Source organism: Amblyraja radiata, chromosome 41, assembly GCF_010909765.2.
Source record: "Amblyraja radiata isolate CabotCenter1 chromosome 41, sAmbRad1.1.pri, whole genome shotgun sequence".
Taxonomy (NCBI): domain Eukaryota; kingdom Metazoa; phylum Chordata; class Chondrichthyes; order Rajiformes; family Rajidae; genus Amblyraja; species Amblyraja radiata.
The window spans coordinates 10,200,493-10,227,453 of record NC_045996.1 but is presented as its reverse complement, the minus strand read 5'-3'; the positions used below and the strand labels follow the sequence as shown (position 1 = coordinate 10,227,453).

The 26,961-nt window shown below is 48.5% G+C and overlaps 1 protein-coding gene across 3 annotated transcripts; it reads left to right on the top strand.

Annotated features, from left to right (window-relative positions):
- Positions 1-26,483, top strand: LOC116967910 (synaptosomal-associated protein 25-like). Of its 3 annotated transcripts, none has more exons than XM_033014571.1 (8): positions 1-225; positions 11,981-12,133; positions 13,228-13,269; positions 17,280-17,328; positions 19,913-20,030; positions 22,664-22,798; positions 24,173-24,317; positions 25,323-26,483. In XM_033014571.1, exons 2-8 carry the CDS (start codon positions 12,062-12,064, stop codon positions 25,389-25,391), a joined length of 630 nt encoding a protein of 209 aa, XP_032870462.1. In that variant the 5' UTR covers positions 1-225; positions 11,981-12,061; the 3' UTR covers positions 25,392-26,483. The 3 variants fall into 3 exon arrangements, with proteins under 3 accessions (XP_032870462.1, XP_032870460.1, XP_032870459.1); XM_033014569.1 differs by lacking the exon at positions 19,913-20,030 and adding an exon at positions 18,885-19,002 and having other exon boundaries at positions 4-202; positions 11,983-12,133; XM_033014568.1 differs by lacking the exon at positions 19,913-20,030 and adding an exon at positions 18,885-19,002 and having other exon boundaries at positions 4-225.
- The last annotated feature ends 478 nt before the right edge of the window (positions 26,484-26,961 follow it).

Here is a 26,961-nt window from a genome sequence, read left to right as displayed (position 1 = left end):
TGCCTGCATTTGATGCAGAGAGTGTGTGGCTTCAGATTGGGGATTGTGGGAGTGGCACGGCAGCAGCCTCTCGCTCGCCCAAGCCCTTCTTAAAAACAGTGATTCATCCCGGAGACACAACAAGAGGAAGAGAGGCAGCGGTTTCAGTTCGGATTTACGCTCACCATCCCCTGCAAGACAGGACCACTGGAAGGGATTGACGGTCAGTCTTTATGTTAAGGGGAAGGGAAGGAATCTAACCACTTTACGGTATGTTGGTGAAAATGATTCATGAATGAAAGGTTGGAGTGGACCATCCCTGTCTGAATTGGAAGATTTGCAAACATCATGAATGCTATTTTCAGACAGGGACAAATAATAGCAAATGGCAAACGGATTGCAGTACCAGGCGCCGGCGTCTGTCTCGGCTGCTGAGCAGAGTCTGTCTGAAGAAGGGTCTCGATCCGAAATGTCACCCATCCCTTCCCTCCAGAGATGCCGCCTGTCCCGCTGAGTTACTCCAGCATTTAGTGTCTATCTTCGGTCGATTTAAACCAGCAGTTCCTGCCTACACATTTTGTGTCTGCTTGCTTTATACAGGGGACGTGGTCTGTTTAGGAAGGCTGGTTTACACCGAAGATAGACACAAAATGCTGGAGTAACTCAGCGGGACAGGCGGCATCTCTGGAGAGAAGGAATGGGTGACGTTTCGGGTCTCGACCCTCCTTCAGACTGGGAGTACTGGTCGAGGGAGACAAAGATAAGGAAGGAGAAGGTGTGAAAAAAGGGACATCAACCGAGATGCTGCTCTTTGGAAGAAGGGTCTCACCAGAAACGTTCCCCATTCCTTCTCTCCAGAGATGCTGCCTGTCCCGCTGAGTTACTCCAGCATTTTGTGTCTATCTTAGAATAGATCGTGGTTGGCTACGAGAAGGTGAGAATGAAGCAAACATCGATAAAATGTAATCAGAGAGAGACTGTCAGAACTAAGAGAGGGGGGGGGGGGGGGGGGGGGGGGTGGAGAGAGAGAGGGAAAGCAAGTTAGTTAAGTCTGCAATCTAGATGCAGGAAGATTGTTCCCGATGTTGGGGAAGTCCAGAACAAGGGGGTCACAGTTTAAGGATAAGGGGGAAATCTTTTAGGACCGAGATGAGAAAAACATTTTTCGCACAAAGAGTGGTGAATCTCTGGAATTCTCTGCCGCAGAAGGTAGTTCAGGCCAGTTCATTGGCTATATTTAAGAGGGAGTTAGATGTGGCCCTTGTGGCTAAAGGGGTATGGAGAGAAGGCAGGTACAGGATACTGAGTTGGATGATCAGCCATGATCATATTGAATGGCGGTGCAGGCTCGAAGGGCCGAATGGCCGACTCCTGCACCTATTTTCTATGTTTCTATGTCGATATTCATACCACTGGGGTGTAAGCTGCCCAAGCGAAATATGAGGTGCTGTTTGTTTCTCGCTGTGGAACGGGCACCTGCGTTGACTTACAAAGAAAATAGAAACATAGACATGTTATTTAGACATGTTATTTAACCCTGTCTGAAGAAGGATTTCGGCCCGAAACGTTGCCTATTTCCTTCGCTCCATAGATGCTGCCTCACCCGCTGAGTTTCTCCAGCATTTTTGTCTACACCACCATGTTATTTAAACGCTGGCTTGGCGGCCAGTGAGGATGCAGTTGGGCAGGCAGGTTGGAAGGGAAAGGGGTTTGAGTCTGCATTCACCTAGCGCCCGTGCTATCCCGCCGATCCACGAGTCTCTTATTATTCCAATCCCCTTCATTCACCGCCGTTCAAACTGACCCTCCACAGCGCGGGGTCCCTCGACATTGCCTTGCGCTGCGAGAGGTGAATTAGCAAAATAAATTGCCACAGATTCAGTTTCTGTGAATTAAACCTATAACTCAGGATGTTCAAAGGTCAGATTATTCTTAATAGAGTGACCTCAGTGAATGGAGTGGAGCAGGCTGCCGTCCTCAGCCAACGTGTAGCATTGAGGGAGGATTTACCATCGATGAGGCTTACTCATTCTGCGTTGAGATTCGCATTTTAAAGTCTTATTTCAACGCTCAGGGTGAAAATCAGACGGGTTTGGGAGCGGGCAGCAGGCACGGGGTGGTCTCCCGCTGGTGGGTTATTGCTTGGAGGCGAGAGGAGAGCGATTTCTCAGTGGCTCTCAGAGACCCTCATTGACCGCTCGGGAGGTGGACACAAGTGGCCGCAATTCACTGGCACTCGGCGGGCGGGCACTGTGGCGCAACGGGTAGAGCCGCCGCCTCCCGGTGTGGGCGACACGGGTTGGTTCGAGCCTGACCACCGGCGCTGTTCATGTGTGGAGGCTGCACTTTCTCCCTGAAGGTCGGCGGCAATCTTGGGTTAGATTTAGCTCTTAGTTACAGGGATATGGACAATTTCTATTACTCTACACCAAGAGATAATGAGTTTACAGTTACATTCTACAGTGAGAACAGATGACATGCTGGTTGAGACTGCTCAATAGGCAATAGTTATAGGTTATATATGTGGCAAGTATATAGGTTAATAGACAATAGCAGTAGGCCCTTCGGCCCTTCGAGATAGCACCGCCATTCAATGTGATTATGGCTGATCATCCCCAATCAGTACCCCGTTCCTGCCTTCTCCCCATATCCCCTGACTCCACTATATTTAAGGGCCATATCTACATGAAAATTGAAAGGCAGGTTGTCTGGATGCTGCCTCCACCACCCTCCTGAGGCAGAGAATTCCACACTCACAACTCTCTGTGAGAAAAAGTGTTTCCTCGTGTGAAGAACTCACGTGAAGAAGGGTTTCGGCCCGAAACGTTGCCTATTTCCTTCGCTCCATAGATGCTGCCTCACCCGCTGAGTTTCTCCAGCATGTCTGGTTGTCTGGATAGACAATTGTCTGGACATCATGTGAATAGTGTTTCAATGACGGATGATAAGTTCAGAGTGGTTATTCAATTTAATCATTAGTTTGGTTATTATTTCAGTATACGTTGTTCATCCTCCTCAGTCATCGCTCAAACATGACAGCGACAGATTATATCGACTGAGAGAGTCTATGACTAGAGATGCTCAGAATTAAAGGATGTTCCTTTGGGAAGGAGATGAAGAGGAATTTATTTAGTTGGAGGTGGTGAATTCTTTGCCACAGGCAGCTGTCAATGGATCGATGGACCAATGGATCAATGGACCACAGCGGCTGTCAATGGCAAATCAATGGATAGTTTTAAATGCAGAGATAGATAGATTCTTGATTAGTATGGGTGCCAGGGGTTATGGGGAGAAGGCAGGAGAATGGGGTTCGGAGGGAGAGATAGATCAGCCATGATTGAATGGCGGAGTAGACTCAGTCTGAAGAAGGGTCTCGACTTGAACCGTCACCCATTCCTTCCCTCCAGAGATGCTGTCTGTCCCGCTGAGTTACGCCAACATTTTGTGTCTATCTTTGGCCGAATAGACTAGATGGGCTGAATGGCCTAATTCTGCTCCTATCGCTAATGATCTCATGATCAGCAGTTCCTTCCTACACAGGATTTCTGATTAGTCGGATTGCTGCAAATTGTATGGAACTATACTGCAATGGTCTTTTATTCTCTCGCCTGTCGTGAAAGAAGCATATTTGAGCGGTGTCTATGGAAGATGAATAACTCGTACTGAAATAATAACTTGGCTAATGGCTAAATTGAATAATCACGAAGGACTTAACTCTGTAGCGAATCTCCCATCTTATTATCAGTCATTCAAGCTTCGTTGAGCAGGTGACCATTGTCGTAGGCAGTGTCATAGCTACGTTGTCATAGGCATTCGAGTGATACAGCCTATAAACAGGCCCTTCAGCCCAACTTGCCCACACTGACCAACATGTCCCAGCTACACTAGTCTCACCTGCCTGCGCTTGGCCCATCTCCCTCTGAACCTGTCCTATCCATAGAAACATAGAAAACAGGTGCATGAGGGGAGAGCACAGAGCAGATAGTTTGTTGTTGGGATGGATTCAAGAGCACTCATGTGAAGGACTGAGTTCTTCCATCTGTTCTCCCGAGCAGGCAGTTCTTGAGAAAAGCACTTCCTTCATGCCTCCTGGTGGGGGCGAGACTTAGTTTAGTTTCAAACAGTTGCGTTCAGTTTAGAGATACAGCGTGGAAACACGCCCTTCGGCTGACTGAGACCACACCGACCAGCGATCCCCGCACACTCGTTCTATTTGCACGAACCAGTGAATTTACAAACCTGCATGCCTTTGGAGTGTGGGAGGAAACTGGAGCACCCGGAGTCAACCCACGTGGTCACAGGGGGAATGTACCAACTCCCCACAGGTAGTCAGGATCGATCCCTGGTCCAGGGGTTTCAGGCCCCCTAGCTGTTTTCCAGCTACCTGTCCCACCGGGTTACTCCAGTACTCTGTGTCCCAGGCCAAAATCGATGAACCAACCTCAGCACCTACTCTTTGGTCAATGTGGAGATCCTAATTACACCCAGTCATCTCCAGTGAGGAGGCCTCATCATTCACGACCTTGGAACTTGGCGCTGTAGGGCAACAACACTCTACCACTGTGCCACCAGTATTGGGTATTTGGGCTTCAGGATGGCAGTGAAAGGTCAACACACATCATGGTTATTGGTTGGATCTCCAGTGCTCCACAACTCCCTTCCATCGAGGGGATCTATCGCAGTCGCTGCCTCAAAAAGACTGGCAGTATCATCAAGGACCCACACCATCCTGGCCACACACTCATCTCCCTGCTACCTTCAGGTAGAAGGTACAGGAGCCTGAAGACTGCAACCACCAGGTTCAGGAATAGCTACTTCCCCACAGCCATCAGGCTATTAAACTTGGCTCGGACAAAACTCTGAACATTAATAGCCCATTATCTGTTATTTGCACTTGATCAGTTTATTTATTCATGTGTGTATATATTTATATAATGGTATATGGACACACTGATCTGTTCTGTATTCATGCCTACTATGTTCTGTTGTGCTGAAGCAAAGCAAGAATTTCATTGTCCTATCAGGGACACATGACAATAACTCTCTTGACTTGACTTGACTCCCATCGGTTCCATAGACCATGGGTTTTTCCGTTGGACGTCAGCCTCCACGTGCTGTACAGCTGCTTCCATCCCCTCGAGATCTGAGGCAATTTCTATTCATAGAACATATTACATTTGCAGTTAATTGGCCTGTAGCACCCAATGATGCTGGCTCCAGGGGGCAGCTTGTTCTAATTCTCCAGTCGTGCAGCAGAAACGACAGTGTGCAGGGATAGATAGATGTCCATCGCGTGTGACTGATGTGCAAACTAAATCTGAAGAAGGCTTCCGACACGAAACGTCGCCTATTCCTTCTCTCCAGAGATGCTGCCCGACCCGCTGAGTTACCCCAGCATTTTGTGTCTATCTTCGATTTAAACCAGCGTCTTCTAACACAAGAGGTGTTTGGACTGCCTCTTCTCTCTGTGTTAAGACAGCTTCAGGTTTGACAACGTGAGCCAAAACCCAGCATTCTATGCTTCAAATGGCAAGGTTGGGAGAAGGACATTTTTGCTATTCAGGGAGTGCAGCGCAGATTTACAAGGTTAATTCCCGGGATGGCGGGACTGTCATATGCTGAGAGAATGGAGCGGCTGGGCTTGTTTCTCTAGAATTTAGAAGGGTGAGAGAAAATCTTATTGAAACATATAAGTTTATTAAGGGTCTGGACACGCTAGAGGCAGGAAACATGCTCCCGATGTTGGGGGGAGTCCAGAACCAGGGGCCACAGTTTAAGAATAAGGAGTAAACCATTGAGAAGGGAGACGAGGAAATACTTTTTCTCACAGAGAGAGTTGTGAGTCTGTGGAATTCTCTGCCTCAGAGGGCGGTGGAGGCAGGTTCTCTGGATGCTTTCAAGAGAAAGCTAGATAGGGCTCTTAAAAATAGCGGAGTCAGGGGATATGGGGAGAAGGCAGGAACGGGGTACTGATTGGGGATGATCAGCCATGATCACATTGAATGGCGGTGCTGGCTCGAAGGGCTGAATAGCCTCCTCCTGCACCTATTGTCTATTGTCTCTGTCTTTTGAAATGGGGTTGAACTAATGCATGGAAAATTATTTAGCCACAGGGACATGTAAATAGAACAGGGAGTGGGAGTGATTGGATTAATCAATGGAAAACCCAGCAATGGACAAATGGCTTCGGATTGTGACTCATGATTCTCTCTGCAAGCATGAAATATTTCTCACAGTCTCACTCATCCTCTGAATTTTATTTTGGACTCAAAGTTTAGCAAGCTATTCTTGGAGAGGTAGCTTCAATTGGAACGCTGCGAACCGTTAGGATCAGTAACATGGGATTTAGGTAAATTGCGAGGGATTTAAACATTATCGGCAGACATGATCAGGGACATTGCTTGTCCTCGTTAAGATGACATTCTCGACTCTGTGGCTGACTGTTAATGCCTAGCTGGTGCGTTTGGAAACGTGACGCATTTTGAAGCCGTGATCTGGGACGGCTGCTGCACGGCTGCTGGTTGCATTGAAACTGCAGGAGTGAGACTATTGCGGCCCTTCAAGGGGCATGCAGTGGCGGTGGCCTCCAGGCCAGGCCGAGACAACGGGCCTTCATGGTCAGGCCCTTACAAACTGGGAGGTACACTGGGAGGTACCCCCTCCCACTCCGTATCCGACCTCTCTGTCCTGGGTCTCCTCCATGGCCAGAGCGAGCAACACCGGAAATTGGAGGAACAGCACCTCATATTCCGCTTGGGGAGTCTGCATCCTGGGGGCATGAACATTGAATTCTCCCAATTTTGTTAGTCCTTGCTGTCTCCTCCCCTTCCTCAGCCCTCGGGCTGTCTCCTCCCTTCCCTCAGCCTTCGGGCTCCTCCTCCTCCTCCTTTGTCCTTTCTTCTCCCCGCACCCCCCCACCCCCCCCCCCCCATCAGTCTGAAGAAGGGTTTCGGCCCGAAACGTTGCCTATTTCCTTCGCTCCATAGATGCTGCCGCACCTGCTGAGTTTCTCCAACATTTTTGTGTACCTTCGATTTTCCAGCATCTGCAGTTCCTTCTTAAACACATACAAACTGGGACTTGAAAATGGCACCAAACTGGCGACTCTGCAAACTGTCTCTGTGTGCTACTGCTGTACACTTGTACGGCCTCTGAGATGCTTCTCTAACATCTACAGTGGCCTTGCAGTAGAGCTACTGACCCACAGCGCCAGAGACCCGGGTTCGATCCTAACTATGGATGCTTATCTGTACGGGTTTGTACGTCTTCCTCGTGAGCTGCGCGGGTTTTCTCTGAGACCTTTGGTTTCCTTTCATGGGGAGATCGTACAAACTCCGTACAGACAGCTCCCGTGGCCAGGATCGAACTCAGGTCGCTGGCACTTTAAGCGCTGTAAGGCAGTAACTCTACCGCCTCGACAACTACTCCAGCCCTTCGTATTTTGCAGATAATTGGTTGGGTTAGGTTACAGAAATTGTGGTTCCAAATGCGTGTTGTCAGGAGCCCTGTGACTCAAAGAGTGGCTCCAGTGTTACATAGAAACATAGAAACCTAGAAAATAGGTGCAGGAGTAGGCCATTCGGCCCAGAGAGCTTTGAGTCACCGAGAAGGTGGTGACTCATTTAAAGGCCGAAGGAGAATAATCCCTTTACAAGTACGTCGTGCAACCCCTAATTAGTTCCTTCTCCAGCCCAGAGTTTAACAACAATATCAAGCGGTTTGCAATTTCAGTCTAAGCTTTGAAAGAATAGATATTGTCCAAAGTGATTACACTGTCTCACCTCCTCCCCTAAAGGGCCTGTCCCACTTTCACGACCTAATTCATAGAAACATAGAAAATAGGTGCAGGAGTAGGCCATTCGGCCCTTCGAGCCTGCACCGCCATTCAATATGATCATGGCTGATCATCCAACTCAGTATCCTGTACCTGCCTTCTCTCCATACCCCCTGATCCCTTTAGCCACAAGGGCCACATCTAACTCCCTCTTAAATATAGCCAATGAACTGGCCTCAACTACCTTCTGTGGCAGAGAATTCCACAGATTCACCACTCTCTGTGTGAAAAATGTTTTCCTCATCTCGGTCCTAAAAGATTTCCCCCTTATCCTTAAACTGTGACCCCTTGTTCTGGACTTCCCCAACATCGGGAACAATCTTCCTGCATCTAGCCTGTCCAACCCCTTAAGAATTTTGTAAGTTTCTATAAGATCCCCCCTCAATCTTCTAAATTCTAGCGAGTACAAGCCGAGTCTATCCAGTCTTTCTTCATATGAAAGTCCTGACATCCCAGGAATCAGTCTGGTGAACCTTCTCTGCAAGAATGTCTTTCCTCAGATTAGGAGACCAAAACTGTACGCAATACTCCACTGGTCTTTGCAGTAAACTGGTCTTTGCAGCTTAAGCAATATTAGCAACCGGGACCGTTCCTGCCTTTGTGCTGAGGTCCAGCACTAAACCCATTGTATCATGTATCATCATTTGGTACATCTTGCCATCCATCTGGGCATCTGCGGAACAGACCTGTGATGGGGCAATGCATGGTTTGAGTTTGGAAGTCAGACACCGAGACCTCCGTAAATACCGCCACCTAGAGTTGGTGCCCAAAGCTATTTACACCCCATAAACCAACCACGCTAAACATGAGCTACTTTCATAGAAACATAGACAATAGGTGCAGGAGGAGGCCATTCGGCCCTTCGAGCCAGCACCACCATTCATTGTGATCATGGCTGATCATCCCCAATCAATAACCCGTGCCTGTTCTTGGGGTTTAGTTAAATATGGAAATACATGACCAGCCTTTCAAATTATGGATAGGCTCTTCTTCAGACGGTGTTAACCATTCTCACCTTTTAAATTTAGTTTAGAGATACAGCGTGGAAACAGGCCCTTCGGCCCACCGCGTCCGCGCCGACCGGCGACCCACATACATTAACACTATCCTACACACACACACACGAGGGACAATTTGTACCAAGCCAATTGACCTACAAACTTGGATGTCTTTGGAGTGTGGGAGAAAGCCGAAGGTCTCGGAGAAAACCCACGCAGGTCACGGGGAGAACGTGCAAACTCCCTACAGACAGGGCAGGATCGAACGCGGGTCTCTGGCGCGGCGAGGCAGCAACTCTACCGCTGCGCCGCCGTGCGACCCTTCCCACTGCGGCTCCTTTCCAGAATTTACGGTTGGCATTATCTATTTGAAGCTTTTGAACAAACAGTTTTATCAAACTGTGAGTCATCACTCCCCAATTTCTTGTGGTTTTTTTATTAGTGTTTTTGAGGTGAAAATTAATGCAGAAAAACATTACACAAGAGGGCGAAACCGAATCGTGGGCTGGTCTTGTACGTGGTTGAGAAAAACAGGCAGAGGAGGGAATGGATCAAGTCAAGTCAAGAGAGTTTTATTGTCACTGTGTCTCAGATAGGACAATGAAATTCTTGCTTGGATGGAGATCAGAGCATCAGTCTGCAGGAGGAACTCAGTGGATCGAACAGCATCAGTGGAGAAGTCATCGAGTCATACTGTGGGGAAATAGGCCCTTCGGCCCATCTTGCCCACACCATCTTGCCCATTGCCCACTAAGCCTTAAAATTCTTCCTCAGATCCCCTCTTAACCCTTCACATGGATAGGGTGACGATCAGTGGCGGACTGGCCAGGGTGTCAGCTTGCCCGATGGCAAGTGGGCCCCTGATGAAGTGGGCCCCCTATATCAAGTGGGCCCCTGATGAAGTGGACCCCCTTTGTCTCCTGGCAACCAATATTTTTAGACCCTAGATTTGAGTTGAGACCTTCTTCTCTAGAAATTCTGCACTTTGTGTATCAACCAGCATCTGGAGTTCTTTATTTCAACGTTCATGAGATAGAGCAGAGATAGGCCATTCGGCCCATCATGTCAACACTGCCATTCAATCATGGCTAATCTATCTTTCCCTCTCAACCCCATTCTCCTGCTCTCTCTCCATAACCTTTGACCCGTACTAATCGATAACCTATTGATCTCCAGTTTAAAGAGGGAGTTAGATAGAGCTCTAGGGGCTAGTGGAGTCAAGGGATATGGGGAGAAGGCAGGCACGTGTTATTGATAGGGGACGATCAGCCATGATCACAATGAATGGCGGTGCTGGCTCGAAGGGCCGAATGGCCTCCTCCTGCACCTATTTTCTGTGTTTCTATGTTTCTATGTTAAAAGTACCCAAAGACTTGGCCTCCACATCCGTCTGCGGCCACGAATTCCATGGATTCACCATCCATGGGGCGGCACGGTGGCGCAGCGGTAGAGTTGCTGCCTCACAGCGCCAGAGACCCGGGTTCGATCCTGATTACGGGTGCTGTCTGTACGGAGTTTGCACGTTCTCCACGTGACCTGCGTGGGTTTTCTCTGGGAGCTCCGGATTCCTCCCACACTCCAGAGACGTACAGGTTTGCAGACTATTTGGCTTGGTATAATTGTAAATTGTCCCTAGTGTGTGCGTAGTATAGTGTTAGTGTGCGGGGATCACCGTTCGGTACGAAGGGCCTGATTCCGCGCTATATATCTAAACTAGTCTGTTTACCCGCCAACCACCTCCAGGTCCCTCAGATCGGCCAACTTGGGGTTACTGACCATCCCGCGGTCTAGGCATAAGCTCAGAAGCGACCGGGCCTTTGCGGTTGCAGCTCCTAGACTGTGGAACAGCATCCCTCTTCCCATCAGAACTGCCCCCTCCATCGACTCCTTTAAGTCGAGACTTAAAACTCATCTCTACTCTCAAGCCTTTCTTGACGTCCTCTGAGGGAGGGCTATATGTATGTATTTATGTATGTACATAATCTATGAACCAATGTTGTATAACGTTAGTAACTCCACCAATGTAAAGCACTTTGGCCAACGAGAGTTGTTTTTTAAATGTGCTATAAAAATAAAAGTGAGTTGACTTGACTTGGCTGCCAAAACTACTTCTGCTATATTTAACAATAAAAATACGTATGTATGTACTTTGGACATCTGAATGTGATATTATGGGACTTGTTTGTCCTAAAGTCTGGGATTGTATCCCGGGTACAGCCTGCATTGTATCTAAGATAGATACAAAAAGCTGGAGTAACTCAGCGGGACAGGCAGCATCTCTGGAGAGAAGGAATGGGTGACGTTTTGGGTCGAGACCCTTCTTCAGACCTATACGTGGGTGGAGGTGTCTGAGAGTTGTCGCCTGGACTCAGGCCGGTAGCGGTCAATGCGCCAGACTACCACGGCACCTCCCTTGTCGGTGGGTTTGATTATAGTGTCGGGGCTAGAAACATAGAAACATAGAAATTAGGTGCAGGAGTAGGCCATTCGGCCCTTCGAGCCTGCACCGCCATTCAATATGATCATGGCTGATCATCCAACTCAGTATCCTGTACCTGCCTTCTCTCCATACCCCCTGATCCCTTTAGCCACAAGGGCCACATCTAACTCCCTCTTAAATATAGCCAATGAACTGTGGCCTCAACTACCTTCTGTGGCAGAGAATTCCACAGATTCACCACTCTCTGTGTGACAAATGTTTTTCTCATCTCGGTCCTAAAAGATTTCCCCCTTATCCTTAAACTGTGACCCCTTGTTCTGGACTTCCAGAGTGAGCGGAGGGCTGTACGTTCGGAGGGGGTGAGGTTAGAGTAGTAAAGGGGAGTGAAAAAGTTGAGATGGTTGATGTCACGTTGGCAGTGATATCAAGAAATAAAGAGGTCTAGAGCGGGTAGTAGGCCGTTCTGGGGAGTCCAAGAGGAGGTGGACTAGTGGAGGCTGGAGACTGGGTGGTGAGGATTCCTTCCCATTGAAAAAGGTGCAGAGGCGACAGATGAAGCATCTCGACCCGAAACGTCACCCATTCCTTCTCTCCAGAGATGCTGCCTGTCCCATTGAGTTACTCCAGGTTTTTGTGTCTATCTTCGGTTTAAGTCAGCGTCTGCAGTTCCTTCCAACACATTTCGCCTGCACAGTACCGATTCTAAAGCTCAACACTTCTCCATTTCACAGACCGGCGGAGACCCCCCGTGGAAGAACAGGCCCGCCAGCGCGTCGAGTTGCACGTCGCAGTAAACCACTCGCGAACGCCATGGAGGGAAATGTGGACATGCGCTCCGAGCTGGAGGAGATGCAACGGTGTGCCGATCAGGTCACAGATGAGGTGAGCAATGGAAGTAGGGTCGCCAACTGTCTCACTCCCAAATAAGGGACAAAAGGTCAAAATCCGGTACAAATTCCCGACCGATTCGACTTTAAAAGTTGCCCCTCTCCCCACAGATGCTTCCTGACCTGTTAAAAACCTGTTTTCATTTTAGATTCTCAGCCATAACGGCCTAGTTTGTGCTGTTCTGCTAGCAACCGGCCTAGTTTGTGCTGCTCTACTAGCAACCGGCCTAGTTTGTGCCGTTCTGCTAGCAATCAAGCCACTCACATTAAATTAAAATCTAATGTAAATATATAATTATTCCATGAATAATATAATTAGCGGGCTCAAATTATATCGTTTAACTAAAGTTCCCAATCAAAACACGCTGAAAATAAATATGTACATATGTACATTATATCTAATATAGTAGACAAAAATGCTGGAGAAACTCAGCGGGTGAGGCAGCATCTATGTAGCGAAGGAATAGGTGACGTTTCGGGTCGAAACGTCACCTATTCCTTCGCTCCATAGATGCTGCCTCACCCGCTGAGTTTCTCCTGCATTTTTGTCTACCTTCGATTTTTTCCAGCCTCCACCGCCCTCTGAGGCAGAGAATCCCACAGACTCACAACTCTCTGTGAGAAAAAGTGTTTCCTCGTCTCCGTTCTAAATGGCTTACCCCTTATTCTTAAACTGTGGCCTCTGGTTCTGGACTCCCCCAACATCGGGAACATGTTTCCTGCCTCTAGCGTGTCCAAACCCTTAATAATCTTATATGTTTCAAGAAGATACCCTCTCATCCTTCTAAATTCCAGAGTGTACAAGCCCAGCCGCTCCATTCTCTCAGCATATGCCAGTCCCGCCATCCCGGGAATTAACCTAGTAAACCTACGCTGCACTCCCTCAATAGCAAGAATGTCCTTCCTCAAATTCCCCATGTTTTAGATACAACTTTGATCTTGTACAATATTATTTTTTAGTAAAATTACAAAACTTCCAGTGATCATCCCAGTGTTTGCTGATTAAAGCTCTGGTTTGTGTTGCACTGGTAAAATGAGATTGTCTGCAATGATCTAACTAAGTGCCTCTTTCTGTCTCTCACCCCACAGTCCCTGGAGAGCACCCGTCGTATGCTGCAGTTGGTGGAAGAGGTACAGTATCAACAAGCTTCCTTTATTGTCCTCATCAAACATCCTGTAATACTGCAATCAGTCTGAAGAAGGTTCCTGACCCAAAACGTCATGGGTGGCACAGTGGTGATCATCCAACTCAGTATCCTGTACCTGTCTTCTCTCCATACCCCCTGATCCCTTTAGCCACAAGGGCCACATCTAACTCCCTCTTAAATATAGTCAATGAACTGTGGCCTCAACCACCTTCTGTGGCAGAGAATTCCACAGATTCACCACTCTCTGTGTAAAAAATGATTTTCTCATCTCGGTCCTAAATGACTTCCCTCTTATCCTTAAACTGTGACCCCTTGTTCTGGACTTCCCCAACATTGGGAATAATCTTCCTGCATCTAGCCTGTCCAACCCCTTAAGAATTTTGTAAGTTTCTATAAGATCCCCCCTCAATCTTCTGAATTCCAGCGTGTACAAGCCGAGTCTATCCAGTCTTTCTTCATATGAAAGTCCTGCCATCCCAGGAATCAGTCTGGTGAACCTTCTCTGTACTCCCTCTATGGCAAGAATGTCTTTCCTCAGATTAGGAGACCAAAACTGTACGCAATACTCCAGGTGTGGTCTCACCAAGACCCTGTACAACTGCAGTAGAACCTCCCTGCTCTTATACTCAAATCCTTTTGCTATTAACCTACAAACCCACACGTCTTTGAGATTTGGGAAGATAACCACGCGGTCACAGGGAGGAGCGTGAAAACTCCGCACAGACAGCACCCGACGTCAGGATCGAACCCGGGGCTCTGGCGCTGAGAGGCATCTGCTCTCCCTGCTGTGCCACTGTGCCTATACCCTAATGGGGTGAGGCCACCTTTCTGTGTGTGGCTCTCTCCTGGGTCTCCGTTGACGAGCTGTTCAACCTGGGAGAGGATTACATGGTGACATATTTATTAAATCACACACTAACGATAACATTTATCACACGGACATCCTCTGCAGCAGGTTATTAGCTTGCTTATCTCAGTTGTTTGCTAACATCTGTTAAAGGGTGTGGAGTGAGATTAAGGGGTGGTAAATGGGAATTATTATCCTCGTTGAAGAATGGAGCTGAGGACAATGTCCACTGGGACCTGTTTTATCCCTAGATTTAGCCAAACAAATACAGAGCAGCATAAGACCCCGTTTCAGAATGTACCAATTCCGAGCAGGAGTCGGCCAGGTCTATTCTGCCATTTAATCTCACGGGTGATCTTCACGGTGACCTTCATCCACTTGCTTATCGAGTTATTAATCCTTTGTGCCTTAAAACCATTCGGACTATGCTTCTACTGCTCTCCGAGTTTGCACGTTCTCCCTGTGACCACGTGGGTTTTCTCCGGGTGCTCCGGTTTCCTCCAAAATTCCAAAGACGTACAGGTTTGTAGGCGAATTGGCTTTGTTAAGATTGTAAAAATGATCCCTGGTGTGTGTTAGGATAGTGTTAGTGTGCGGGATAATCGCTGATCAGCGCGGATTCGGTGGGCCCAAGGGCGCTGTATTTCTAAACTAAACTAAAGGCCAGAAATGCAATAATTTTTCCTGCCGAACTTTAAATGTATAAAAATATACATTCCTGATTCTCGAGAGACTGTTACTATCTTGTCAGAACCCATTTGAAAGCCCAGGCTGAATATTTTGCAAGACACATCACAATTGCAAACCCAGTCAAGGATTTAATGCAATATCCATGATACCTAACGCTGCACCAAAACAACAAGGCTACAAATCATTCTTGCCCCCTCATTCCTTAACTGAGTGAAAACCAAAATTTTTTGACAGCTGTTTGCCAGGAAGGTTATCAATTAAGGAGGAGGCAGATTCGGTATTTTACATCCTTTGTGTTGAGAGCTGAATTGATTTTTTTCCTCGCCCTGTGTGGCTACAAACAAACGTGTGATCGTGTCCCGCTGAGAGGCAGTCATTTAAAAATGTCAGCAATATTAGCTGGTGCATGTTGCAGCACTCCAGGGAATGTAGCTTGGGCTCCGATCAATGGCCTGATCCAGCAGCACTCCTGTGTCCACCCTGCAGAACAGAACCAAAGACCATAAGATCATACGACACAGTAGCCAAATTCAGGCCATTCGGCCCGTCCAGTCTGCTCCGCCACTGCTCCATCATGGCTGAACTGTTTCTCCTACCTTCTCTCCTTAACCTCCGACGCCCTAAAGGGCCTGTCCCACGAGCATGCGACTCTATGCGGCAAGCGCGATTTAACGTGGTCTCTTGAGCCGTACGGCCTCGCGGGGCCGGTCCCACTTCGATCGCCGGAGCCGTATGGAGTTGTGCGGAGCTGGTCCCGACATCGCGCGGGGCTCCGAAAAACTGACCGTGTTCAAATATTCCGCGTGGCAACGGCCTGCCGGCCCACAGCCGACTCGACGCCGTGCTGTGTCTTGACGCCGTACGTCACGCGAGAAATTCCCACGGACTTGGCTCGAACTTCACGTCATTCACTCGACCTCCGAGCGGCCCCCGCTTCCGGTTTGGTTGCGCTTGCCGCATGCAGGTCGCATGCTTGTGGGACAGGCCCTATATGAATCAAGAACCTGCTTTAAAAATACCCAATGACTTTGCCTCCACTGCTGTCAGTGGTAATGAATCCCACAGTTTCACCACTCTCTGGCTGAAGATATTCCTCCACATCTTCATTCTGAAGTAACGTCCTTTTATTCTGAGGCTGTGCTGGAACCACTACTGGAACCAAAGACAGGATCGGCCAGCATTTAAATAGACATGAGCTGATAATAGATAGTCAGCAAGACTGTCTGGCAAACTGTGTCTCACAAACCTGTTGATGTTTTTCGACGAGGTAACCAAGAGATTAGATGAAAGTAGCGCAGTGGACATTGTCTGAAGGGACTTTGTTGCTATGGGCTTTGGCAAGGCCATGTGGTTTAGCTTGCAGTTCTGGTCTCTCCATTACAGGAAGGATGTGGAGGCTTTGGAAAGGGCACAAAGGAAGTTTTGCGGAACGATGCCTGGATTAGGAAGTACTAGCTACAGGGAAAGGTTAGACAGACTTGGGTTATTTTCTGTGCAATGCTGGAGGTTGAGGGGAGACCTGATAGAAGAATATAAAATGATAACAGGCGTAGATACCAAAGATCCTATAGCGGAGCAAGATAGACCACTCCTGCTAAATGCAATGGGCTGACGTGTAGTACGCAACGGAGCGGAACGTGGGCCTTTTTTTCATCCATTTCAATAACCCGACCCGACCCGACCCGACTCGCAGTGTAATCAACATTGCAGGGGAACAGTTTGTGTTAATAAATTATAATTCTGAAAATGAGGAGAAGATTTTTACCAAAGAACTTTTGTTTTGACGAGGATGTTTCCGTAACCGGCTTCCGTCTCCGCACTAGTATCTTTGCTCCGCTACGGGATCTTTGGTGCGGAGACGGAAGCCGGTTACGGAAATGGGGCCGAAAATTACCCATGAATCTGCCCATGGCCGTGGAGAGGGTTATGGACCAAGCACAGGCAAGTGGATCTAGGGTAGCTGGGACATTGTTGGCCGGTGTGGACGAGTTGGGACAAAGGGCCTGTTTCCACACTGTATTAATCTATGACTCTATCTAAGTCTGTGATCAGTGTAATTTGGTATCATGTTTAAGAAGGAACTGCAGATGCTGGAAAATCGAAGTTAGACAAAAATGCTGGCGAAACTCAGCGGGTGCAGCAGCATCTATGGAGCGAAGGAAATAGGCAACGATTCGGGCCGAAACCCTTCATAATGGTTTACACAAAAGGACCCAAATGATGGGAACAACTCAGCAGATCAGGCACCATTTCTGTTCAACATGGATAGGAGATGTTTCGGGTTGGGACCCTTCTTCAGACTTAGATAGAGTCATAGATTAATACAGTGTGGAAACAGGCTCTTCGTCCCAACTCGATTTTCCAGCATCTGCAGTTCCTTCTTAAACACATGTTTAGTTTGCATGTTTTTTTCTCACAATCTGTCCTGCATTCTTTTGTCTTCTCACTTCAAACAGAGCAAAGATGCCGGGATCAGGACTCTGGTCATGCTGGATGAGCAGGGAGGTGAGTGAATCTCTGCGAACACTCGGGATATATTGAAGGGCTTGTCCAACTTTCACGACCTAATTCACGACCTTTTTTTACTCGTGGCCATTTTTCATCAGGCTAGAAAAACGCCCCGACCTACTTGATGCCACGAGTACCTACGACTAGCATCACGGCCTGCTACGACCTACCTACGACCTACCTACGACCATGCTGCGAGTATCAGTCAAGGGCAAACTCGGCAGAGGTCATGGATAGAAGATTGAGGGGGGATCTTATAGAAACTTACAAAATTCTTAAGGGGTTGGACAGGCTAGATGCAGGAAGATTGTTCCCGATGTTGGGGAAGTCCAGAACAAGGGGTCACAGTTTAAGGAAAAGGGGGAATTCTTTTAGGACCGAGATGAGAAAAACATTTTTCACACAGAGAGTGGTGAATCTGTGGAATTCTCTGCCACAGAAGGTAGTTGAGGCCACAGTTCATTGGCTATATTTAAGAGGGAGTTAGATGTGGCCCTTGTGGCTAGAGGGATCAGGGGGTATGGAGAGAAGGCAGGGATGGGATACTGAGTTGGATGATCAGCCATGATCATATTGAATGGCGGTGCAGGCTCTAAGGGCCGAATGGCCTACTCCTGCACCTATTTTCTATGTTTCTATGAATTAGGTCGTGAAAGTGGGACAGGCCCTTTAGGGGAGGAGATGAGACAGTGTAATCACTTTGGACAATATCTATTCTTTCAAAGCTTAGACTGAAATTGCAAACCGCTTGATATTGTTGTTAAACTCTGGGCTGGAGAAGGGACTAATTAGGGGTTGCACGACGTACTTGTAAAGGGATTATTCTCCTTCGGCCTTTAAATGAGTCACCACCTTCTTGGTGACTCAAAGCTCTCTGGGGAGCTGAGCCAGGCTGGTCTCAGGATCAAGTCTCATTGAGTTAACCAGTGACTGAACAGACTAACCCACATAACCCACCATGAAGCTATAGGGGTTGAACAGAACTGTGAGAGGCACGGTGGCGCAGCGGGTGGAGCTGCTGCCTCACAGCGCCGGAGACCCGGCTTCCATCCTGACCTCGAGTGCTGTCTATGCGGAGTTTGCATGTTCTGCCTGTGGCCACGTGGGTTTTCTTTATTTTTTCACACAAAATGCTTTTATTCAGAACAAACAAAAATACAAAGTAGTAACACGATCAAACAAAGCTTTCAAATTAAAATATTAACATTTTTATCAACAGAGAAGGCAGGGATGGGATACTGAGTTGGATGATCAGCCATGATCATATTGAATGGCGGTGCAGGCTCGAAGGGCCGAATGGCTTACACCTGAACCTATTTTCTATGTTTCTATGTTTCTCCATTCTATTCAATCTTCGCAGGTCGGTGCGGACTCGATGGGCCGAAGGGCCTGTTTCCGCGCTGTATCTCTAAAACTAACGTGGGGGGCAAGGAATTTATTCTTCAGCCTCGGCCAGCTCGTTGCATCTGTCTTGGTGTTATTGCAAACCCACCCGACACACCCTGATATTTCCCTCTCTTGAAACTCAACTCCTTTGCTTCTGCTCCGACCAGAACAACTTGATCGTGTTGAGGAAGGCATGGACCAGATCAACCAGGACATGAAGGAGGCAGAGAAAAATCTGTCAGACATGGCAAAGTGCTGTGGCCTTTGCGTCTGCCCTTGCGCCAAGTAGGTACTGGCAGTGAGCGGCCACTTCTGGGGTGTACCGAGTTCCGTGGCCAACTCCCGTGTCCATGTCCTGCTGGTCTTAGTCATCTGTCTTCTGCTCTGTTTTCCTACTCTTAATGTGCGTCTGTTTCTCTCAAGGGTTGGGGGAACCCTCACACTGACCGGGACTGGTCCAAAGGCACGAAGCTGGGGATAATGGAGATACGCACAAAGTGATGGGACAGGCGGCATCTCTGGGTGGAAGGAACGGGCGACGTTTCGGGTCGAGACCCTTCTTGAGACTTCTTCAGAGTTTGATGAAGCCACTCAGTCTGAAGAAGGGTCTCAAGTCAAGTCACTTTTATTCTTATAGCACATCTAAAAAACAACTCTCGTTGGCCAAAGTGCTTTACATTGGTGGAGGTACTCTCGACCCAGAACTTCTCTCCAGAGATGCTGGACTTTCTCTCCAGAGATGCTGCCTGACCTGCTGAGTTACTCCAGCATTTTGTGTCTATCTTCGGTGTGTAAACCAGCATCTGCAGTTCCTCATTACACAAAATGGAGTTATAAATCTCCAGTGGCTCAGGTACCTCATGAGCACCTGTATCCATTTTGCAAGAGTGTTTTAAGAAAGAACTGCAGATGCTGGAAAATCGAAGGTACACAAAAGTGCTGGAGAAACTCAGCGGGTGCAGCAGCATCTATGGAGCGAAGGAAATACGAAGGAGTCTGAAGAAGGGTTTTGGCCCGAAACGTTGCCTATTTCCTTCGCTCTATAGATGCTGCTGCACCCGCTGAGTTTCTCCAGAATTTTTGTGTACCTTCCATTTTGCAAGAGTCAGCTCCATCCCAGTCAGTTTGGTGGTTCACCGATCCCTTGCTTGCTTGTTGTCATTGTCTGTGGAAACTAACTATCTTCCTCATTCAGAGCAATTGGAGAGGATTGACGAGGGCATGGATCAGATCAATAAGGACATGAAAGAAGCTGAAAAAAATCTCTCGGATCTGGGCAAATGCTGTGGTCTTTGTTCCTGCCCCTGCAATAAGTAGGTGTTGATTGCCGGTCCCAGAGGCCGCCTGCCTGCCTGCATGCTGCTTGCCGAGACATAACACCGTTCCATCTAGCCGCTGACTGACTCATAAACACTTAGAGAAGCAGTCGGCAAATATGCCCTTAGAAATTAATTCCCAATTTTCCAAGGACCAGTTTAGACTTGCCCGCACAGGCCAGCATGTCCCAGCTACACTAGTCCCACCAGCCCGCTGCATTTGGTCCATATCCCTCCAAACCTGTCCGATCCATGTACCTGTCTTAACTGTGCATTAAACGTTGCGATAGTCCCAGCCTCAACTACCTCCTCCGGCAGCTCGTTCCATACACCCTCCACCCTCAGATTCCTATTAAATCTTGTCCCCTTCACCTTAAACCTACGACCTCCACCTGAAACGTTTCACGTGCCCACCCATCCTGGTGTTGATGTCCTGGAGTTAAGTGCATCTGATGAACTCGATGTGTTATATCTGAATGTGTCTGAGGTCTATCTCCTCAGCTGAAGGCTCCGTGGTCAGCAGATGGACTCTCCGCATGGATAAGTGCTTTGACTTGCATGGTGATTGAATGGGCCATCTGGCCACTGCTGTTGTGAAAGGCGATTTATTCATTGTTCTGTGTTGAGAAATGTTTTTGCAAATATGAAGAGGGACTGTACAGCGCCAAGTGTTGTCATGTCAACAGCATGGAAACAGGCTCTTCTGCCCATCGAATCCTCCCTAGCCATCTAGTACCCGTGGGTTAGTACACTAACCCTACACTAAACTGGGCAGCCCTCAATGAGGGCAGCACAGTGGCACAGTACATTACCAGAGACCCGGGTTCGATGACAGATGATGCCTATCTCCAGTCTGAAACAGACAATAGTAGCTAGGGTTGCCAACTGTCCCGTATTAGCCGGGACATCCCGTATATTGGGCTAAATTGGTTTGTCCCATACGGGACCGCCCTTGTCCCGTATTTGACCGCTACTACTCGGGTCGAGGGGACTGTCGGGTCGGAGCGGCGCGTCCAGCCCCGCCTCACCCGTCCCGACGTAGTGCAGCCCATGGAGTGCAGCAGCAGCACCTCGCCCGTGGCCCCGTCGGTCGGCAGCCCGGCCTTCGGACCTTCGCTTACCGCCGACACCACCACCACCCCTCCTTCTCGTGGCCGATCATCGGTTCATGAGTTGGATGGGGTGCCAGGCCCAAACTCCTCAGCTGGCCCGCCGGCTGGGCTTTATGTGCAGTCCAGCACCCGGGTCCAACTCATCATTCACCCAGCCACGGCCCAGTCGGTCAACGAATTGCCGTCGGGGAATTTGTCCCGTGTTTTGACCGTTTGTTGCTTATTTGGGAATGAGACAGTTGGCGACCCGAAGATTAATGTCTATTTCCAGTATAACAGACAATAGTGGATGTCCTTCTTCATTTGATGATCTTGTGTTAGTTATTCTTCTCTACTCCACTCTAACCTCACCCAAAACAAAAAGAGTCTGAAGAAGGGTCTCGACTCCTCTCAACTTCTCTACATCGGCGAGACCAAGCACAGGCTCGGCGATCATTTCGCTGAACACCTCCGCTCAGTCCGCCTTAACCTACCTGATCTCCCGGTGGCCCAGAACTTCAACTCCCCCTCCCATTCCCAATCTGACCTTTCTGTCCTGGGCCTCCTCCATTGTCAGAGTGAGGCCCAGCGCAAATTGGAGGAGCAGCACCTTATATTTCGCTTGGGCAGCTTACACCCAGATGGTATGAACATTGACTTCTTAACTTCAGATAGCCCTTGCTTTCCCTCTCTCTCCATTTTCTCCCCCTTCCGAGTTCTCCCACTAGTCTTACTGTCTCTGGGTGAATCTGTGGAATTCTCTGCCACAGAAGGTAGTTGAGGCCACAGTTCATTGGCTATATTTAAGAGGGAGTTAGATGTGGCCCTTGTGGCTAAAGGATCAGGTGGTATGGAGAGAAGGCAGGTACAGGATACTGAGTTGGATGATCAGCCATGATCATATTGAATGGCGGTGCAGGCTCGAAGGGCCGAATGGCCTACTCCTGCACCTATTGTCTATGTTTCTCTGTCTCTGCCTACATTCTTTCTTTGTCCTGCCCCCTCCCCTGACATCAGTCTGAAGAAGGGTCTCGACCCAAAAGGTCACCCATTCCTTCTCCCCAGAGATGCTGCCTGACCTGCTGAGTTACTCCAGCATTTTGTGTCTATCGTACAGTTCCACTCGGTATAAGGTGAGGAAGAACAAGATGTCTTGGGTGCATTAGTGGGATGCATTATGTGGATGATCATAGTGTCTGTATCTGATGTCTTGTGTTGCTGGCTTATCCCTGTGTAGAATAGAATTGCTTTAAACATTGTTGGCTTGCGAGAAACAGCTCTGCTCTTTCAACGAAGATGGACACAAAAGGCTGGAGTAACTCAGCGGGACAGGCAGCATCTCTGGAGAGAAGGAATGGGTGAGGTTTTGGGTCTGAAGAAGGCTCTCAACCCGAAACCTCGCCCTTCTCTCCCGAGATGCTGCCTGTCCCGCTGAGTTACTCCAGCATTTTGTGTCCATCTTCGGTGTAAACCAGCATCTGCACAGTTCCTTCCTGCACGTTCCGTCTGCTCTTTCAACATTGTGTTTGCTCCTTTAAGGTTAAAGAGCTTCCAGGCCGGAGGAGCCTACAAGAAGGTGTGGGGGAACAACCAGGACGGTGTGGTGGCCAGCCAACCGGCTCGAGTGATGGATGACCGTGAGCAGATGGCCATGAGCGGAGGATATATCCGGAGGTAAAGATCGGGGCAGATTAGTCTCACAGTTTAGAGATACAGCGCCGAAACAGACACTTCGGCCCATCGAGTCCGTGTCGACCCGCGATCCCCGCACACTAACGCTATCCCACACACACACACATGGGGGGACAATTTACATTTATAGCAAAGCCATTTAATCCACAGACCTGTACGTCTTTGGAGTGTGGGAGGAAACCGGAGGACCTGGAGAAAACCCACTCAGGTCGCTGGGAGAACGTGCAAACTCCGTTCAGACAGCACCCGTAGTCAGGATCAAACCCGGGTCTCTGGCGCTGTGAGGCAGCAACTCTACCGCTGCCCCACCTTGCAGTAATCAGTGTAGAGTTAGGACTGCTAGAATACATATTTCTTTAGACTATACTTTAGATCTCAGAGATACAGCTTGGCAACAGGCCCTTCGGCCCACCGAGCCCGTGTTGGCCCAGCGATTATCCCGTACACTAACACTATCCCACGCACACTAGGGACAATTTACAATCTTACACAAAGCCAATTCATCTACAAACCTGTAGGCCTTTGGTGTGTGTGTGTGTGTGGGAGGAAACTGGAGATCCCGGCTGGTGGGATCATATCCCAACTGTGGTTGGGCTTTCCAAACTTGCCGTGAGTCGGGTGTGATTTGGGCCACAGTATTAGTGTAGTTTATTGTCACGTGTGCCGAGATTCAGTGAAAAGCTTTTGTTGCGCGCTAACCAGTCAGCGGAAAGACTACACATGAGGAAAGATTGAAAAGACTAGGCTTGTATTCACTGGAGTTTAGAAGGATGAGGGGGATCTTATAGAAACTTATAAAAGGACTGGACAAGCTAGATGCAGGAAAAATGTTCCCAATGTTGGGCGAGTCCAGAACCAGGGGCCACAGCCTTAGAATAAAGGGGAGGTCATTTAAGGCTGATGTGAGAAAAAACGTTTTCACCCAGAGAGTTGTGAATTTATGGAATTCCCTGCCACAGAGGGCAGTGGAGGGCAAATCACTGGATGGATTTAAGAGAGAGTTAGATAGAGCTCTAGGGGCTAGTGGAGTCAAGGGATATGGGGAGAAGGCAGGCACGGGTTATTGATAGGGGACGATCAGCCATGATCACAATGAATGGCGGTGCTGGCTCGAAGGGCCGAATGGCCTCCTACTGCACCTATTTTCTATGTTTCTATGTTTCTATGATTACAATCGAACCATCCACAGAGTGGGGAATCGCTGGCCGGAGTGGACTCGGTGTTTCCGCACTGTATTTCCAAACTAAAATAGACTCTTGCCTGGTGGCAGAGGGAGTGACTGGGGCGAGACTCGTTAAGGCACTTGTTGGCAAGGGCCCCTTTTCAGCTGAGCGTGTGTGATATTTCCAACCTCAGGGTCACAGATGACGCTCGGGAAAACGAGATGGAAGAAAACCTGGATCAGGTGGGCAGCATCATCGGCAACCTGCGGCACATGGCCCTCGACATGGGGAACGAGATCGGCTCGCAGAACGCCCAGATCGACAGGATCGTCACCAAGGTGAGAATGGCGCGCAAACTATGTCACTGTACTCGTGATGGTAAAGAAACAATATCTATACATGCACTTCTCCAACTCTAGTGTACTGCATGTGGATAGGCACAACGTGGTTAATGTGCGGGGATCACTGGTCGGCATGGACTCGATGGGCCGAAGGGCCTGTTTCCGCGCTGAATCTCTAAACTAAACTACACTAAATAAGAAGAGATAATTGAAGATTTGTATAGTTGGGCACACACACACATGCACACACACATACGCACACACACACACACATGCATGCACACACACACACATACGCACACACACATATGCACACACACATGCATGCATGAACACACACATGCGCACACGCAAATACATGCACACACATACGCACACACACATACGCACACATGCACATGCATGCACACACACACATGCACATCCACGCATGCATGCACACACATGTATGCACACGCACATATGCACACACATGCATGCACACACACATACGCACACACATACACATGCATGCACACACACATGCACATATGCACCATATGCACACACACATGCACACGAACAAACACACACATACGCGCACACACACACACATACGCGCGCACACACACACACACATAAACGAGCACACACACACAGCAACACACAACCCCCCCCCCCACACACACACACACACACACACACACACACACACACACACACACACACACACACACACACACACACACACACAAACACACACACACACACACACAAACACACACACACATACGCGCGCACACACAAACGCACACACACACACACACACACACACACACACACAAACACACACACACACACACACACACACATAAATGAGCACACACACACAGCAACACACAAACCCCGCACACACACACACACACACACACACACACACACACACACACACACACACACACACACACACACACACACACACACACACACACTGTACTAAACTCTCGGTGTTGTTGCCACCAGGGTGACATGAACAAAGCCCGCATCGATGAAGCCAACAAGCACGCTAACAAGATGCTGGAGAGCGGCTGATGGGAAACAGGAGCCTCAGCTACCCTGGCATATCGCCAGATTCATCCATCATCCATTACAGCATCTACAAGGTGCAGGACGGGCAAGTCCCTCTGCTCCGATGGGAAACTGCAAGGTTTAATATATCGCTGTACATTATAATTTATTTTATCATTTGTCAGTGTAGCAAAATGTTCCAGTTGTGGAAAGTGTATTTTTTTAAGTGTGGATTTGTATTATCGCCTGTTCAAAGAGTAAATTGTGTATTTAGTTTTATAATCTTTGTACCTTTTTCTGTTTGAGTCTTTCTACGTAATCTTGTGATAAAAGTGTGTGCGTGCGTGCGTGCGTAACCAAATGGAAAGTGCGCTCTCTTGTTTGTGTGCAGTTGAATCTTGATAAACACAAGCCAGGTCCAGAGTCACCCCCCCCCCATAATCTATGAACCAAATACGTCACAAGCAAGATCTGTCTTTGATCAAATCCTGAGCAAACGGTCTCAGTGACAGGTAACCTCCATTGCAATATGCTGGAAGACAACCCATAAAATAAAAAAGCACAGAGCATGGCAACGTTTTTACAGCACAGAGTGAGGCTGTTCACCCCATCGGGTCCATGCTAGCTCCTTGATGCCTGAGTTCGATGGCTGCCCACTACAGCATATTCCACTGCAGTATATTCTCCCCGTTAAACCTTACATGGCAATTGAGGAAGGCCGTTCTAAACACAATTCCCTGTTTAACGCAATGGATTGGGAATCGGGACAGTCTTTTGGCATTCCCAAGTTTGGTTCGTGGTGTGTGCGTGTTTTTTCAGGATTCAACCGCAGAGCTTAAATGTCACAGAGACAGTTCCCTAAATGTCTGCCTTTTGACCGGGTCGGGCTTCAGTGCCTATTTGTGTTCTTCAGGGCAAATCGGAGGGAGAGCACAAGACGTGTTTTTTTTGAAATGCAGTTTGTATCCTGTAAAACACAGAAAGGAAGACTTAAGACTTTCCGGCCAAATTCTCGGCAAAGTTGGGAATGAAAAAGGGGTGATAGGAAAGACTGGGGCGGATGTGCCGAGCTATGAAACAGTAGACTGGCCCATCCACCGCACACCACACCCTCTCCTCTCAACACACACACACACACACACACTCACACATTCCTTTACTACCCTGCTCCTAGTTCCACTGAAGCTTGGCATTCCCAGACTTCGTTGCCACTTCTTCCTGGTGGTCATCCCTAAAGATCCAATGCAGAATTTTGCCATTGGCATCCCAGAGATGTAGGAGCTAGCCCCGGCTCCCTGCGTTGTGGAAAATTCTGTTCCTTCCTCATCTTCTCCCTCCCTAGTGGAATACTGGTTCAGGCGTTGTGGAACCACATATCTATTGAGGGGTAACATTCCAGAAGAAATCAATAATACCCCCTTTAAGATATGTTCCCACTATCCAAATCTCTCTGAGAATAGTTAATAACACTGCCAGAGTGGCACAGCGGGTAGAACTGCTGCCTCACCGCGCCAGAGACCCGAGTTCGATCCTGACCTCGGGCGCTGTCTGTGTGGAGTTTTCCCGTTCTCCCTGTGACCGCGTGGGTATCCTC

Bases quoted from the DNA above. Each gene is read 5' to 3' on its own strand.
- LOC116967910 (XM_033014571.1), top strand. From the start codon at position 12,062: ATGGAGGGAAATGTGGACATGCGCTCCGAGCTGGAGGAGATGCAACGG. The intron at 12,134-13,227 runs GTGAGCAATGGA...CTCACCCCACAG, and splicing joins CCGATCAGGTCACAGATGAG to TCCCTGGAGAGCACCCGTCG. The intron at 22,799-24,172 runs GTAAAGATCGGG...TTCCAACCTCAG, and splicing joins AGCGGAGGATATATCCGGAG to GGTCACAGATGACGCTCGGG.